Source organism: Pleurodeles waltl, chromosome 3_1, assembly GCF_031143425.1.
Source record: "Pleurodeles waltl isolate 20211129_DDA chromosome 3_1, aPleWal1.hap1.20221129, whole genome shotgun sequence".
Classification (NCBI taxonomy): domain Eukaryota; kingdom Metazoa; phylum Chordata; class Amphibia; order Caudata; family Salamandridae; genus Pleurodeles; species Pleurodeles waltl.
In genome coordinates, this window is record NC_090440.1 from 6,588,557 (window position 1) to 6,601,233 (window position 12,677).

Below are 12,677 nucleotides of genomic sequence, written 5' to 3' on the forward strand. Positions count from 1 at the left end.
TGACATATGGGGCCAGTGAAAGTGAGGGACAAGCCTATCCCAAGTCTTTCTTTGCCCCAAGTGACCTGCAAGGGGAATACCATTTTGCTATAGTTAACAGGAAATCCCTAAACTTCAGAGGGATAACCAATCTTCTGGTGACACCAGGTTTAGGGTCATTTGCTTCTCAGTATAGGAGACTGTTATCCCAGTACACCTTATGGGTGCCACTGATATCATATCCCCTGCAGCTTGCTGCCTTAAGCTCCCCAGTGTGGGCCAGCACTTCTGTTCCATACTGAGTTCCTCCCTGTTGTGCCCCCTGCACCCAAGACGTCAGAGTGTCAGCTTTGAGCTTCTCTGGTGTAGGCTCCACCCAAGGAGTAGATTCTACTCCCTCAGGGGTTGAATCTTCACTGGAGGCTGGAGCAGGAGGTAACTTTTTGCCATTCTTGTTGTTTTGTTTTGAAGCTTCCTGTGCCATTGATCCAGGCTGCAGAGATTCCTGTTCCCTTAGCTTCTTGGCCAGTGCTCTAGTCAGGGCAAATATATGCCCAGGGATGCCCAGCATTTCTGCATGGACTTCCAATCCCATTTCAGCCCAAGCTGAAGTCTCCAAGTCGTTACATAGCAGACATTCTACAGGTAATCAGAGGAAACTACAACCTTTTTAGGACCAGTAACACCCCCCCCAGCTAAAATCAATAACTGCCACGGGGTGGCACAAACTGTTATTATGAGCATCAGTCACTTGGTACGTGTGACCAAGTAGGTGTTACTCAGGAGACACCAGTTTTTCCGTCACCATAGTGACACTGGCACCTGTGTCCCTGTAGGCCTCAGCCTCAACACCACTTATTAAGGGATGCTGCTTGTACTTACCCATATTAAGGGGACAGGCAGCTAGGGTGGCAAAGTAAGTGCCCCCATCAGAGAACAACACGGCCTCAGTGGTCTCTCTGACTAGCCCAGATCCCACTACTGATCACTACTAGTGTTATTACCACCAATACTGCTAATGCTAGGGGCACAAGTTCTGCCTTCCTCTGCCTGAGCTGGTGAAGCAGCAGGAGAGCAGAAACCTGCCTGAGGGGGTGGCAGCAGCACGGGCTGACTGGAAAAGCACAGATGACTAGCAGGAGCAATGCTGGGGGTCCTCTAAGTAGCTCCCAAAGTACCTGGAATCATACAACCAAAACTGGCAACAGTATTGGGATATGAATCCGACACGTTTGATACCAAACATGTCCAGGTTCGGAGTTCCCATTATGTAGCTGGTCATAGGCAGCGAGCTATGACCGGTAAAATAGCTTCCCTGCACTTACAAAGTCCAGTGAAATGGAGCTGGAGTTCTTAGGGACACCTCTGCTCATGCACGGGTGCTTCACACACAGGTACCTGCACCCTGCTCTCTGGGTTAGGAGGGCCTACTATAGGGGTGACTTACAGTGACCTGGTGCAGTGACCTGTAGTGAAAAGCGGCATGCACCTTTTCACACAGGCTGCAATGTCAGGCCTGCAGACACATTTTGCATGGGCTCCCGTGGGTGGCACAATACATGCTGCAGCCCATGGAGGACCCCGGGTGCCCCACTGCCCTGGGTACCTAAGTACCATATACTAGGGAATTATATAGGCACACCAGTATGCAAATTGTGGGTGTGCTAAGTCCTAAGCAACCAAATTTAGAGGGAGGGAGCACGGACACTCGGGTCCTGGCTAGAAGGATCCCAGTGAACACAGTCAAAACACACTGACAGCAGGCAAAAGGTGGGGGTAACTATGCCAAAAAAGAGGGTACTTTCCTGCATTAGGTTAATGGTGGACTCCTGCAGCCTGGACTCCACATGGGTCTCCCCAAGGTGAAGAGCCCAGAGGAGCTCTATTGACCTGTTTTTCTGACTAGCAAAGTAGTGATCACAATTGCTGCAGAATATTTCTGAATTTAGCATTTTTCAAATGTTCTCAGTCCTCTCCACTTAATCTACATGTAGAATAAACACCATCTTTGTTCTGGTTCTCCTGCCTAGCCCTATTTTTAAGAGGTCTATCTCTACCCGTCTTTCAGTCTAAAGATCCTACTGTCCATCTTGGTGACATCTCCCAAAGGTATCTCCTCATCTGCATCTCTGTCTCCTTATTCACTGAATGATGTACCAAACCTCCCTTAGAGTGGAGTCGTCTCCTCCTACTGCCCCATCATTACTTCCAATGCACTATGCCCCTTCCTCCCATCCCCCCAGTCTTTACTTATGCTCCATCCTACGCTCCCACCCTGTTTCTTCTCTTTCACTACCTCCTCTGGGCTTGATGTTGTTGAAAGGTGATGTGCTGGTGCGAGGCAACACTGAAGACATATCAATCAACATTTTAGATCACATTGTTCCCAGTGTTCTCCTGTCTCATCAGTCCTCTCACCCAGGGAGACTCAGCGCACCAAAGTCCAAAAGGATCACGTTTGTCACCATCACTCAATTGGCTTCTCTTACTCCTCAGTCTACATTGCTTTACCTAGCAGGGATCCTCACAAGATCCTCAGGTCCCACAGAACCATCTTTGACAATTACCCATTTAGTAGACGCAGATGCACTTGTCCCCTTTGCAACAAGACCAATTTAGATACATGATTCCCCACTTGCCCTGGGTGTTCTAATCAAATTTATTCCATAAGTACCTTGTTCAATGTTCCCCCAGTTAACCCGGGTGTACTTTCTTGTCCTAGAATGGAATTAGCCAGTGGTCCACAGCAGACCCTGACACACCTGAACTGGTCGCCCCACTGTTCGATGTAGATGACTGTTCTCACAGTGGCTCCTGCTGTTCCCAGGCACATCCTGGTGAAATGACCCAGACGTCCTGGACAAATTCTTTGTAATCTTTTCCAGACTTACCCTGGTCAATGTTCCTCCAGTTGACCCGGATGTATTTGTCCCGGTCGCTCCGGCACTGCTCATGCTGGAATCCCAGGGCATGCACCAGCTCGTGTTGGATGACCCCTTGGTGCAGGCAGCTGCTCCTCAGGAGTGAGACATCCTGTGGGCCTCCCACCCGCCCAACGTAAGACCAGCACCTGGAAGGCAACAAACCGGTATGTGCTGTCAGGCCATGGCCAGTGGGTCATCTCAAAAAAACATCCCAAGTGGAAAATCCTTGTGGGCAACATGGTTCTAGACTATGAACATAGGAGGTAATTAGTATTTACATCTGATGTATATAAAATGAATAGGAATGCCAGAGCAGCTGAATGTTGGTTGACTTTTAGCAACATACCGTTTTATAATAAGAAATGGATAAAGATCAAATAAATGTCAGTCTATGCAGTAAAATGCTGACAAACGAGGGCGTGTTTTTTCTTTTTTCTAAACAACAATGGACATTAAGTAAGGAAATATCATGGCAGGAGGGGGATGTTCGAAACCAAGGATGCCTATTTGGAAAAGATTTGTGCTATATTTTTTTTTAATTATTAACATTGACTTAACTCATTCCTGAAAATTGTTTATTTTGTACATCAAATAAACAGAAGATTTTAGAAACAAAGACTTGCAGAAATATTTATAAAGATGCCGAGTTGAGGAAGAAGCAACAAACATCAGTGGAGACAAATCAAAGAAAACCCCCAAGGAAGATAAACACAAGCGCAACCAAAGAAAGTAGAGCCAGAAAAAAAAGGTGCAGATAGACTCAAAGGCAACCATAGAGCCAGATCCAATGGAAATAGTGACAACTGATGGAATGCAAAACAGAGAAGCCAGGTCCCAAAGACATCCTGGGAAGGCAGATCTAGGGGAAACCTAACAACCGATCCAATAGGCTGATCAAATATTTAGCCAACAAAGATATATCTAATGTAAACCAGCAAAGACCTACTCATTGTAAAGCAGCGAGGGCAGGCCTAAGAGGAAGGTACACATCAGAGAGCCTTAAGGGCATATTTACTACAAAGTGGCGCATCAGTCCCGGTGTGCCACTTTTTTGCATCCTCCTTGCCCCTCTGCATCATTAACAACATTGTTAACTACATCATTAACTGCATTGTTAACTGCACCATTAACTGCATTGTTAACTGCATCGTTAACTGTGTTCACTACATAATTAATTGCATCATTAACTGCATTGTTAACTGAATCATTAATTGCATTGTTAACTGCATCATTAATTGCATCATTAGCTGCATTGCTAACTGCATCATTAACTGCATCATTAACTGTGTTCACTTCATCATTAACTGCATCATTAACTGCATTGTTAACTGCATCATTAACTGCATCATTTACTGCATTGTTTACTGCATCATTAAATGCATTGGTAACTGCATCATTAACTGCATTGTTAACTGTATCATTAACTGCACCATTAACTGTATCGTTAACTGCATAGTTAACTATTCCCGTTATATTATTAACTGCATCATTGACTGCATTAACTGCATCATTAACTGCACCCTTAACTGCATCATTACCTGCATTGTTAACAGCCTCATTAACTGTATTGTTAACTGCATCATTAACTGCATCGTTAACAGCATTGTTAACTGTGTTCACTACATAATTAACTGCATCATTAACTGTATTGTTAACTGCATCATTAACTGCATGGTTAACTGCATCATTACCTGCATCGTTAACTGCATCATTAACTGCAACATTAACTGCATTGTTAACTGCATCTTTAACTGCATCATTAAGTGAATTGTTAACTGCATCATTAACTGCATTGTTAACTGCATTAACTGCATCATTTACTGCATCATTAACTGTGTTCACTACATAATTAACTGCATCATTAACTGCACTGTTAGCTGCATCATTAACTACATTGTTAACTGCATCATTAACTACGTCCTCTACTGCATCACTAACTGCATTGTTAAATGCCTTTTTACCTGCATCATTAACTGTGTTCACAACATAATGAACTGCATCATTAAGTGCCTTGTTAACTGCATCATTAACTGCACGATTAACTACTTTGTTGACTACATGGTTAACTGTGTTCACTACATAATTAACTGCATCATTCACTGGATTGCTAACTGCATCATTAACTGCATCATTAACTGTGTTCACTACATAATTAACTGCATTGTTAACTGCATCATTAACTGCATCATTTACTGCATTGTTTACTGCATCATTAAATGCATTGGTAACTGCATCATTAACTGCATTGTTAACTGTATCATTAACTGCACCATTAACTGTATTGTTAACTGCATAGTTAACTATGCCCGCTACATTATTAACTGCATCATTGACTGCATTAACTGCATCATTAACTGCACAGTTAAGTGCATCATTAACTGCATTGTTAACTTCATTGTTAACTGCATCATTAACTGCATCGTTAACAGCATTGTTAACTGTGTTCACTACATAATTAACTGCATCATTAACTGTATTGTTAACTGCATCATTAACTGCATGGTTAACTGCATCATTACCTGCATCGTTAACTGCATCATTAACTGCAACATTAACTGCATTGTTAACTGCATCTTTAACTGCATCATTAAGTGAATTGTTAACTGCATCATTAACTGCATTGTTAACTGCATTAACTGCATCATTTACTGCATCATTAACTGTGTTCACTACATAATTAACTGCATCATTCACTGCATTGTTAACTGCATCATTAACTGCACCAGTAAAGGCATCACTAACTGTATTGTTAACTGCATCATTAACTGCATTGTTAACTGCATCAATAACTACATTGTTAACTGTGTTCACTACATAATTAACTGCATTATTAACTGCATTGTTAACTGCATCATTAACTGCACCGGAAACTGCATCATTAACTGTATTGTTAACTGCATCATTAACTACATTGTTAACTGCATCGTCAACTGCATCATTAACTGCATCGTCAACTGCATCATTCACTGTGTTCACTACATAATTAACTGCATTGTTAACTGCATCAATAACTGCATAATTAACTGCACTGTTAACTGCATCATTAACCGCCTCATTAACTGCACTATTAACTGCCTTGTTAACTGCATCATTAACAGCATTGTTAACTGCATCATTAACGGCATCATTAATTTCATTATTAACTGCATTGTTAACAACATCACTAACTGTATTGTTAACTGCATCATTAACTGCCTCATTAACTGCATCATTAACTTAGGGGCATATTTACTACAAAGTGGTGCATCACTCCCGGTGTGCCACTTTTCTTGCATCCTCTTTGCCCCTCTGCATCATTAACAGCATTGATGACTGTCTCATTAACTGTATCGTTAACTGCATTGTTAACTGTGTTCACTACATTACTAACTGCATCATTAACTGCATTAACTGCATTATTGACTGCATCATTAACTGCACCGCTAAGTCCATCATTAACTGCACTGTTAACTTCATTGCTAACTGCATCATTAACTGCACCATTAACTGCATCATTAACTGCCTCGTTAACTGCATCGTTAACTGTGTTCACTACATAATTAACTGCATTATTAACTGCATTGTTAACTGCATTATTAACTGCTCCGGAAACTGCATCATTAACTGTATTGTGAACTGCATCATTAACTACATCGTTAACTGCATCGTCAACTGCATCATTAACTGCATCGTCAACTGCATCATTCACTGTGTTCACTACATAATTAACTGCATTGTTAACTGCATCAATAACTGCATAATTAACTGCACTGTTAACTGCATCATTAACCGCCTCATTAACTGCACTATTAACTGCCTTGTTAACTGCATCATTAACAGCATTGTTAACTGCATCATTAACGGCATCATTAATTTCATTATTAACTGCATTGTTAACAACATCACTAACTGTATTGTTAACTGCATCATTAACTGCCTCATTAACTGCATCATTAACTTAGGGGCATATTTACTACAAAGTGGTGCATCACTCCCGGTGTGCCACTTTTCTTGCATCCTCTTTGCCCCTCTGCATCATTAACAGCATTGATGACTGTCTCATTAACTGTATCGTTAACTGCATTGTTAACTGTGTTCACTACATTACTAACTGCATCATTAACTGCATTAACTGCATTATTGACTGCATCATTAACTGCACCGCTAAGTCCATCATTAACTGCACTGTTAACTTCATTGCTAACTGCATCATTAACTGCACCATTAACTGCATCATTAACTGCCTCGTTAACTGCATCGTTAACTGTGTTCACTACATAATTAACTGCATTATTAACTGCATTGTTAACTGCATTATTAACTGCTCCGGAAACTGCATCATTAACTGTATTGTGAACTGCATCATTAACTACATCGTTAACTGCATCGTCAACTGCATCATTAACTGCATCGTCAACTGCATCATTCACTGTGTTCACTACATAATTAACTGCATTGTTAACTGCATCAATAACTTCATAATTAACTGCGCTGTTAACTGCATCATTAACCGCCTCATTAACTGCACCATTAACTGCCTTGTTAACTGCATCATTAACTGCATTGTTAACTGCATCATTAACGGCATCATTAATTTAATTATTAACTGCATTGTTAACAACATCATTAACTGCATCATTAACTGCAACATTAATGTGTTCACTACATCATAAACTACATTGTTAACTGCATCATCAGCTGCATCCTTAACTGCATCATTAGCTGCGGTCACTACATCTTTAACTGCATCCTTAACTGCATCAAAAACTGCATTATTAACTGCACAGCTAAGTTCATCATGAACTGCATTGTTAAATTCATTGCTAACTGCATCATTAACTGCACCATTAACTGCATCATTAACTGCCTCGTTAACTGCATCGTTAATTGTGTTCACTACATAATTAACTGCATTGTTAACTGCATCATTAACTGCACCGGTAACTGCATCATTAACTGTATTGCTAACTGCATCATTAACTACATCGTTAACTGCATCGTCAACTGCACCATTCACTGTGTTCACTACATAATTAAGTGCATCATTAACTGCATTGTTAACTGCATAATTAACTGCACTGTTAACTGCATCAATAACCGCCTCATTAACTGCACCATTAACTGCCTTGTTAACTGCATCATTAACTGCATCATTAGTTTAATCATTAACTGCATTGTTAACATCATTAACTGCATCGTTAACTGCATCATTAACTTCAACATTAATGTGTTCACTACATCATAAACTACATTGTTAACTGCGTTCACGACATCATTAACTGCATCATCAGCTGCATCCTTAACTGCATCATTGGCTGCGGTCACTACATCTTTAACTGCATGATTAACTGCATCAAAAACTGCATTATTAACTGCACTGTTAACTGCATCATTAACTGCACCATTAACTGCATCCTTAACTGCATTGTTAACTGTGTTCACTACATAATTAACTAAATCATTAACTGCATCATTAACAGCACTGTTAACTGCATCATTAACTGCATCATGTTAACTGCATCATTAACTGTATCTTTAAGTGTGATCACTACATAATTAACTGCATCATTAACTGCATTGTTAACTGCATCAATAACTACATCAATAACTTCATCATTAACTGCATTGTTAACTGTATCATTAACTGCACTGTTAACTGCGTCATTCACTGCATCATTAACTGCATCATTAACTGCATCGTTAACTGCATCGTTAACTGTGTTCACTACATAATTAACTAAATCATTAACTGCATCATTAACTGCACTGTTAACTGCATCATTAACTGCATTGTAAACTGTATCACATCAACTGCATCATTAACTGCATCTTTAAGTGTAATCACTACATAATTAACTGCATCATTAACTACATTGTTAACTTAATCAATAACTGCTTTGTTAACTGCATCAATAACTACAACGATAACTGCAACATTAACTGCATTGTTAACTGCATCATTAACTGCACTGTTAACTGTGTCATTAACTGCATCCTTAACTGCCTCTTTAACTGCATCATTAACTGCATTGTTAACTGCATCAATAACTGCATTGTTAACTGTATCATTAACTGCATTGTTAACTGCATCATCAACTGTGTTCACTACATAATTAACTGCAACATTAACTGCATCGTTAACTACAATGTTAACTGTATCATCAGCTGCATTGTTAACTGCATCATTAACTGCACTGTTAACTGTGTCATTAACTGCATCATTAACTGCCTCGTTAACTGCATCATTAACTGCATTGTTAACTGCATCTTTAACTGCATCAATAACTGCATCGTTAACTGTATCATTAAGTGCATTGTTAGCTGCATCATCAACTGTGTTCACTACATAATTAACTGCAACATTAACTGCATCTTTAACTGCAATGTTAACTGTATCATCAGTTGCATTGTTAACTGCATCGTTAACTGCAACAGTAACTGTGTTCACTACATCATTAACTGCATAATTAACTGCATTGTTAACTGCCCTCACTTCATCATTAACTGCATTGTTAGCTGCAATCACTGCATCTTTAATTGCATCATTAACTGCATTGATTACTGCATTATTAATTGCATTATCAACTGCATTGTTTACTGCATCATTAATTGCATTGTGAGCTTCATCATTAACTGCATCGTTAACTTCATTCACTGAATCATTAGCTGCATCATTCACTGCATCATTAACTACACAAATAACTGAATCACTAACTGCACTCACTGCATCCTTAACTGCATTGCTAACTGCATCACTAGCTACATCGGTAACTGCATTCATGGCATCATTAACTGCATCATTAACTGCATTCATTGCATTGTTAACTCCATCATTAACTGCATACTTAACTTCATTGGTGACTGCCTTTACTGCATTGTTAACTGCATGATCCTACATTCAAGAAGAGGGGGTAAAGGCATGTATCTTTAACACTAATACAGGTTCTCGCTCAGTCCCCCACCACCTGGAGCAGACCAGCTACCCTATTACATGAAATCCCTGATTACTAGCCAGAGGAACAGATGCTTCATCACCTAACAGAGCACAGCAAGCTAATACATTTAATCAGGTTTACCTGATCACCAATGTTCAGGATCAGAGGTTCAGGCCACAGGAGGTGAGGAGACATGGATCAGATGTCAACATGATGGTGGGAGCCCTTCAACCCACCTACGTGCTCTGTGGTCGGAGACTTCTGGAAACAGATCAGCTGTAAACATGATGGTGGCAGCCCTTCAACCTATTGATGTCCTCTGTGGCTGCTGACATCTGGAGACAGATCAGATGTAAAGATGATAGTGGCTGCTTTTCAACCCATCGATGTCCTCTGTGGCTGGTGACATCTAGAGACATGGATCAGATGTAAACATGATGGTGGCTGCCCTTTATCCCATCAATATCCTCTGCACCTGGTGACATGTGGAGACGGATCAGATGTAAACATGATGGTGGCTGCCCTACAACCCATCTGGAGACATGGATCAGATGTAAACATGATGGCGGTGGCCCTTCAACCCCTCGATGTCCTCTGTGGCGGGTGACATCTAGAGACATGGATCAGATGTAAATATGATGGTGGCCACCCTTCACCCCATCTGTGTCCTCTGTGGCTGGTGACATGTGGAGACGGATCAGATGTTAACATGATGGTGGCTGCCCTACAACCCTTCGATGTCCTCTCCAACTGGTGACATCTAGAGACATGGATCAGATGTAAACATGATGGTGGCCACCCTTCAACCCATCAATGTCCACTGCTGTGGCTGATGACATCTGGATACGGATCAGATGTAAATATGATGGTGACCGACCTACAACTCATCAATGTCCTCTGCTACATGTGACATCTGGAGATGGATCAGATGTAAACATGATTGTGGCAGCCCTTCAACCCATCTGTGTCCTCTGTGGCTGGTGACATCTAGAGACATGGATCAGATGTAAACATGATGGTGGCCACCCTTTATCCCATCAATGTCCTCTGCGGCAGGTGACATCTGGAGATGGATCAGATGAAAACATGATGGTGGCAGTCCTTCAACCCATCAGTGTTCTCTGTGGAGGCCAGTGTCATCTGGAGACATGGATCAGATGGAAACATGATGGTTGACACACTTCAACCCACTGATGTCCTCTGCGATGAATGGTGACATCTGGAGATGGATCAGATGTAAAGATGATGGTGGCCGCCCTACAAACCATCGATGTCCTCTGCAGTAGGTGACATTTGGAGACGGATCAGATGTAAAAATGATAGTAGCCGCTTTCCAACCCATCGATGTCCTCTGTGGCTGATGACATCTGGAGACAATGGAGCAGCTGCTAAGCTTCTTGTGTCCCATAATACACTTTGTTTGTGATGTCCTCGGATTAGCTGGACCAGAATCCATCCCTGTGGCCACAGTGTTGCATACTCCTTTCTAACACCCCGGCAGCCCTTCTTCTCATCAGAGTTTCTGGACTCACATTTGGGAGTACACAGTAGTAGTGGTCTACAAGCCCGTGGCACCGCTCGTTAAAGCACATCCCTCATATATCCATATATTCATAGTTGTGTGTGAAGTGAGTGTTTTTGTGTCCTCCCTTCTTCCTCTTCCCCCTGCTGGGTGCCTCAGTCTATCAATCTATCTGCTCTCTTTGTTTGAAAGACATGATCCCCTGTCGTGGATCCAATAGATTGGGGATCTGTTGCTTCAGAACTGTCTCTAGGTCTCCTCTCTCCTCCTAGTAGATCCCGCCCAATCTGACGTTGGCAAAGCTGGACTTGCTTCGATCCATTCTACTCATGATGCTGTGGCTGCCACCTCTTCTCTGACTTGCTTTCCTGTTTGTGCCAAGAGCTGTTCTTTGGCATCAGCCATTGTAGTTTTTAAGGTTGATTTCATCAGCCGACTCTTTCCTTGAGGTCTATGAAAGACTAACTCACTATATCAAACTAGCATTCAACACTTGGAATTCAAAAGAGTGGTGGAGGGGCACACACTGCCTACCGGCACGCACCGGTCCTCCCAAGGCATTGTGGTAACTGCAGTCCACAATAGTGCTGATACTCTCAGTAACTCAAGTGACTGCAACTCCGGGCCTCCCCTTCTCTACCGGAATTCCAAAAAGTGTGCAAGTTCTGGCTATTCGACTGAGTTTCTCGCACCCCTCAAGCACCTGGATACCCTCTCAGGTGAGTAACTGCACTATACAAATTGACTGATTGATTGACTGAAGTGTATCCCACCCAGCACAGGCACAGCAAGTGAGGCACATTCTATGACACGTGTTTCAAGGTTAATTTGCCCTCATCAGCATGAAGCGAGCCAATGTAGGGGTCTTGGGAAGCCACTTTCAGTATCTTAGGTTTTGTACTACTTAGAGCAGACAGGTGAAGCCTCAGGGTTCGTCAGCCTAAGTAATATAAACAAATGCAAACTGCTGGCCTGTCACTCAGTCCTCACAAGGGATTGTAGTAGATGAAGTCCTCAGTAGTGTTGATTCTCTGAGTCAAGTGTTTGCCACACAGTGTGGGCACACCCAGTGTTAGATCCCTTGGACCCGTGTTTCCGTCCATAGTTTGTAGTTGTTCCATTATGCTTCCTTTGAGGGGATATGGGGCGCAAGACGAGGCGTCCTTCTCTTCATGGTGGACAAACCTTCACCTGTTCTATACCCCAGTGAGGTTGGCAATCTTTCTTTCTTTGAGAAGTGGATTATTGGGCTAATCAACAGGGAAAAATCATGGATGAACTGTCTAAACAAATGGGCAGATCTCACAAATAATTAGATATCTTTGACATTCTGACAAC

At 41.8% G+C, this 12,677-nt stretch overlaps 1 protein-coding gene across 1 annotated transcript in view; it reads right to left on the reverse strand.

The window, feature by feature from the left end:
* LOC138285947 (astacin-like metalloendopeptidase) overlaps positions 1-12,677 on the reverse strand; it is a 192,376-nt gene that overhangs the window by 91,695 nt on the left and 88,004 nt on the right. Inside the window, exon 4 of the mRNA XM_069226466.1 lies at positions 2,871-3,049. Coding sequence (XP_069082567.1) covers positions 2,871-3,049 — 179 coding nt within the window. The remainder of the gene's footprint in view (positions 1-2,870; positions 3,050-12,677) is intronic.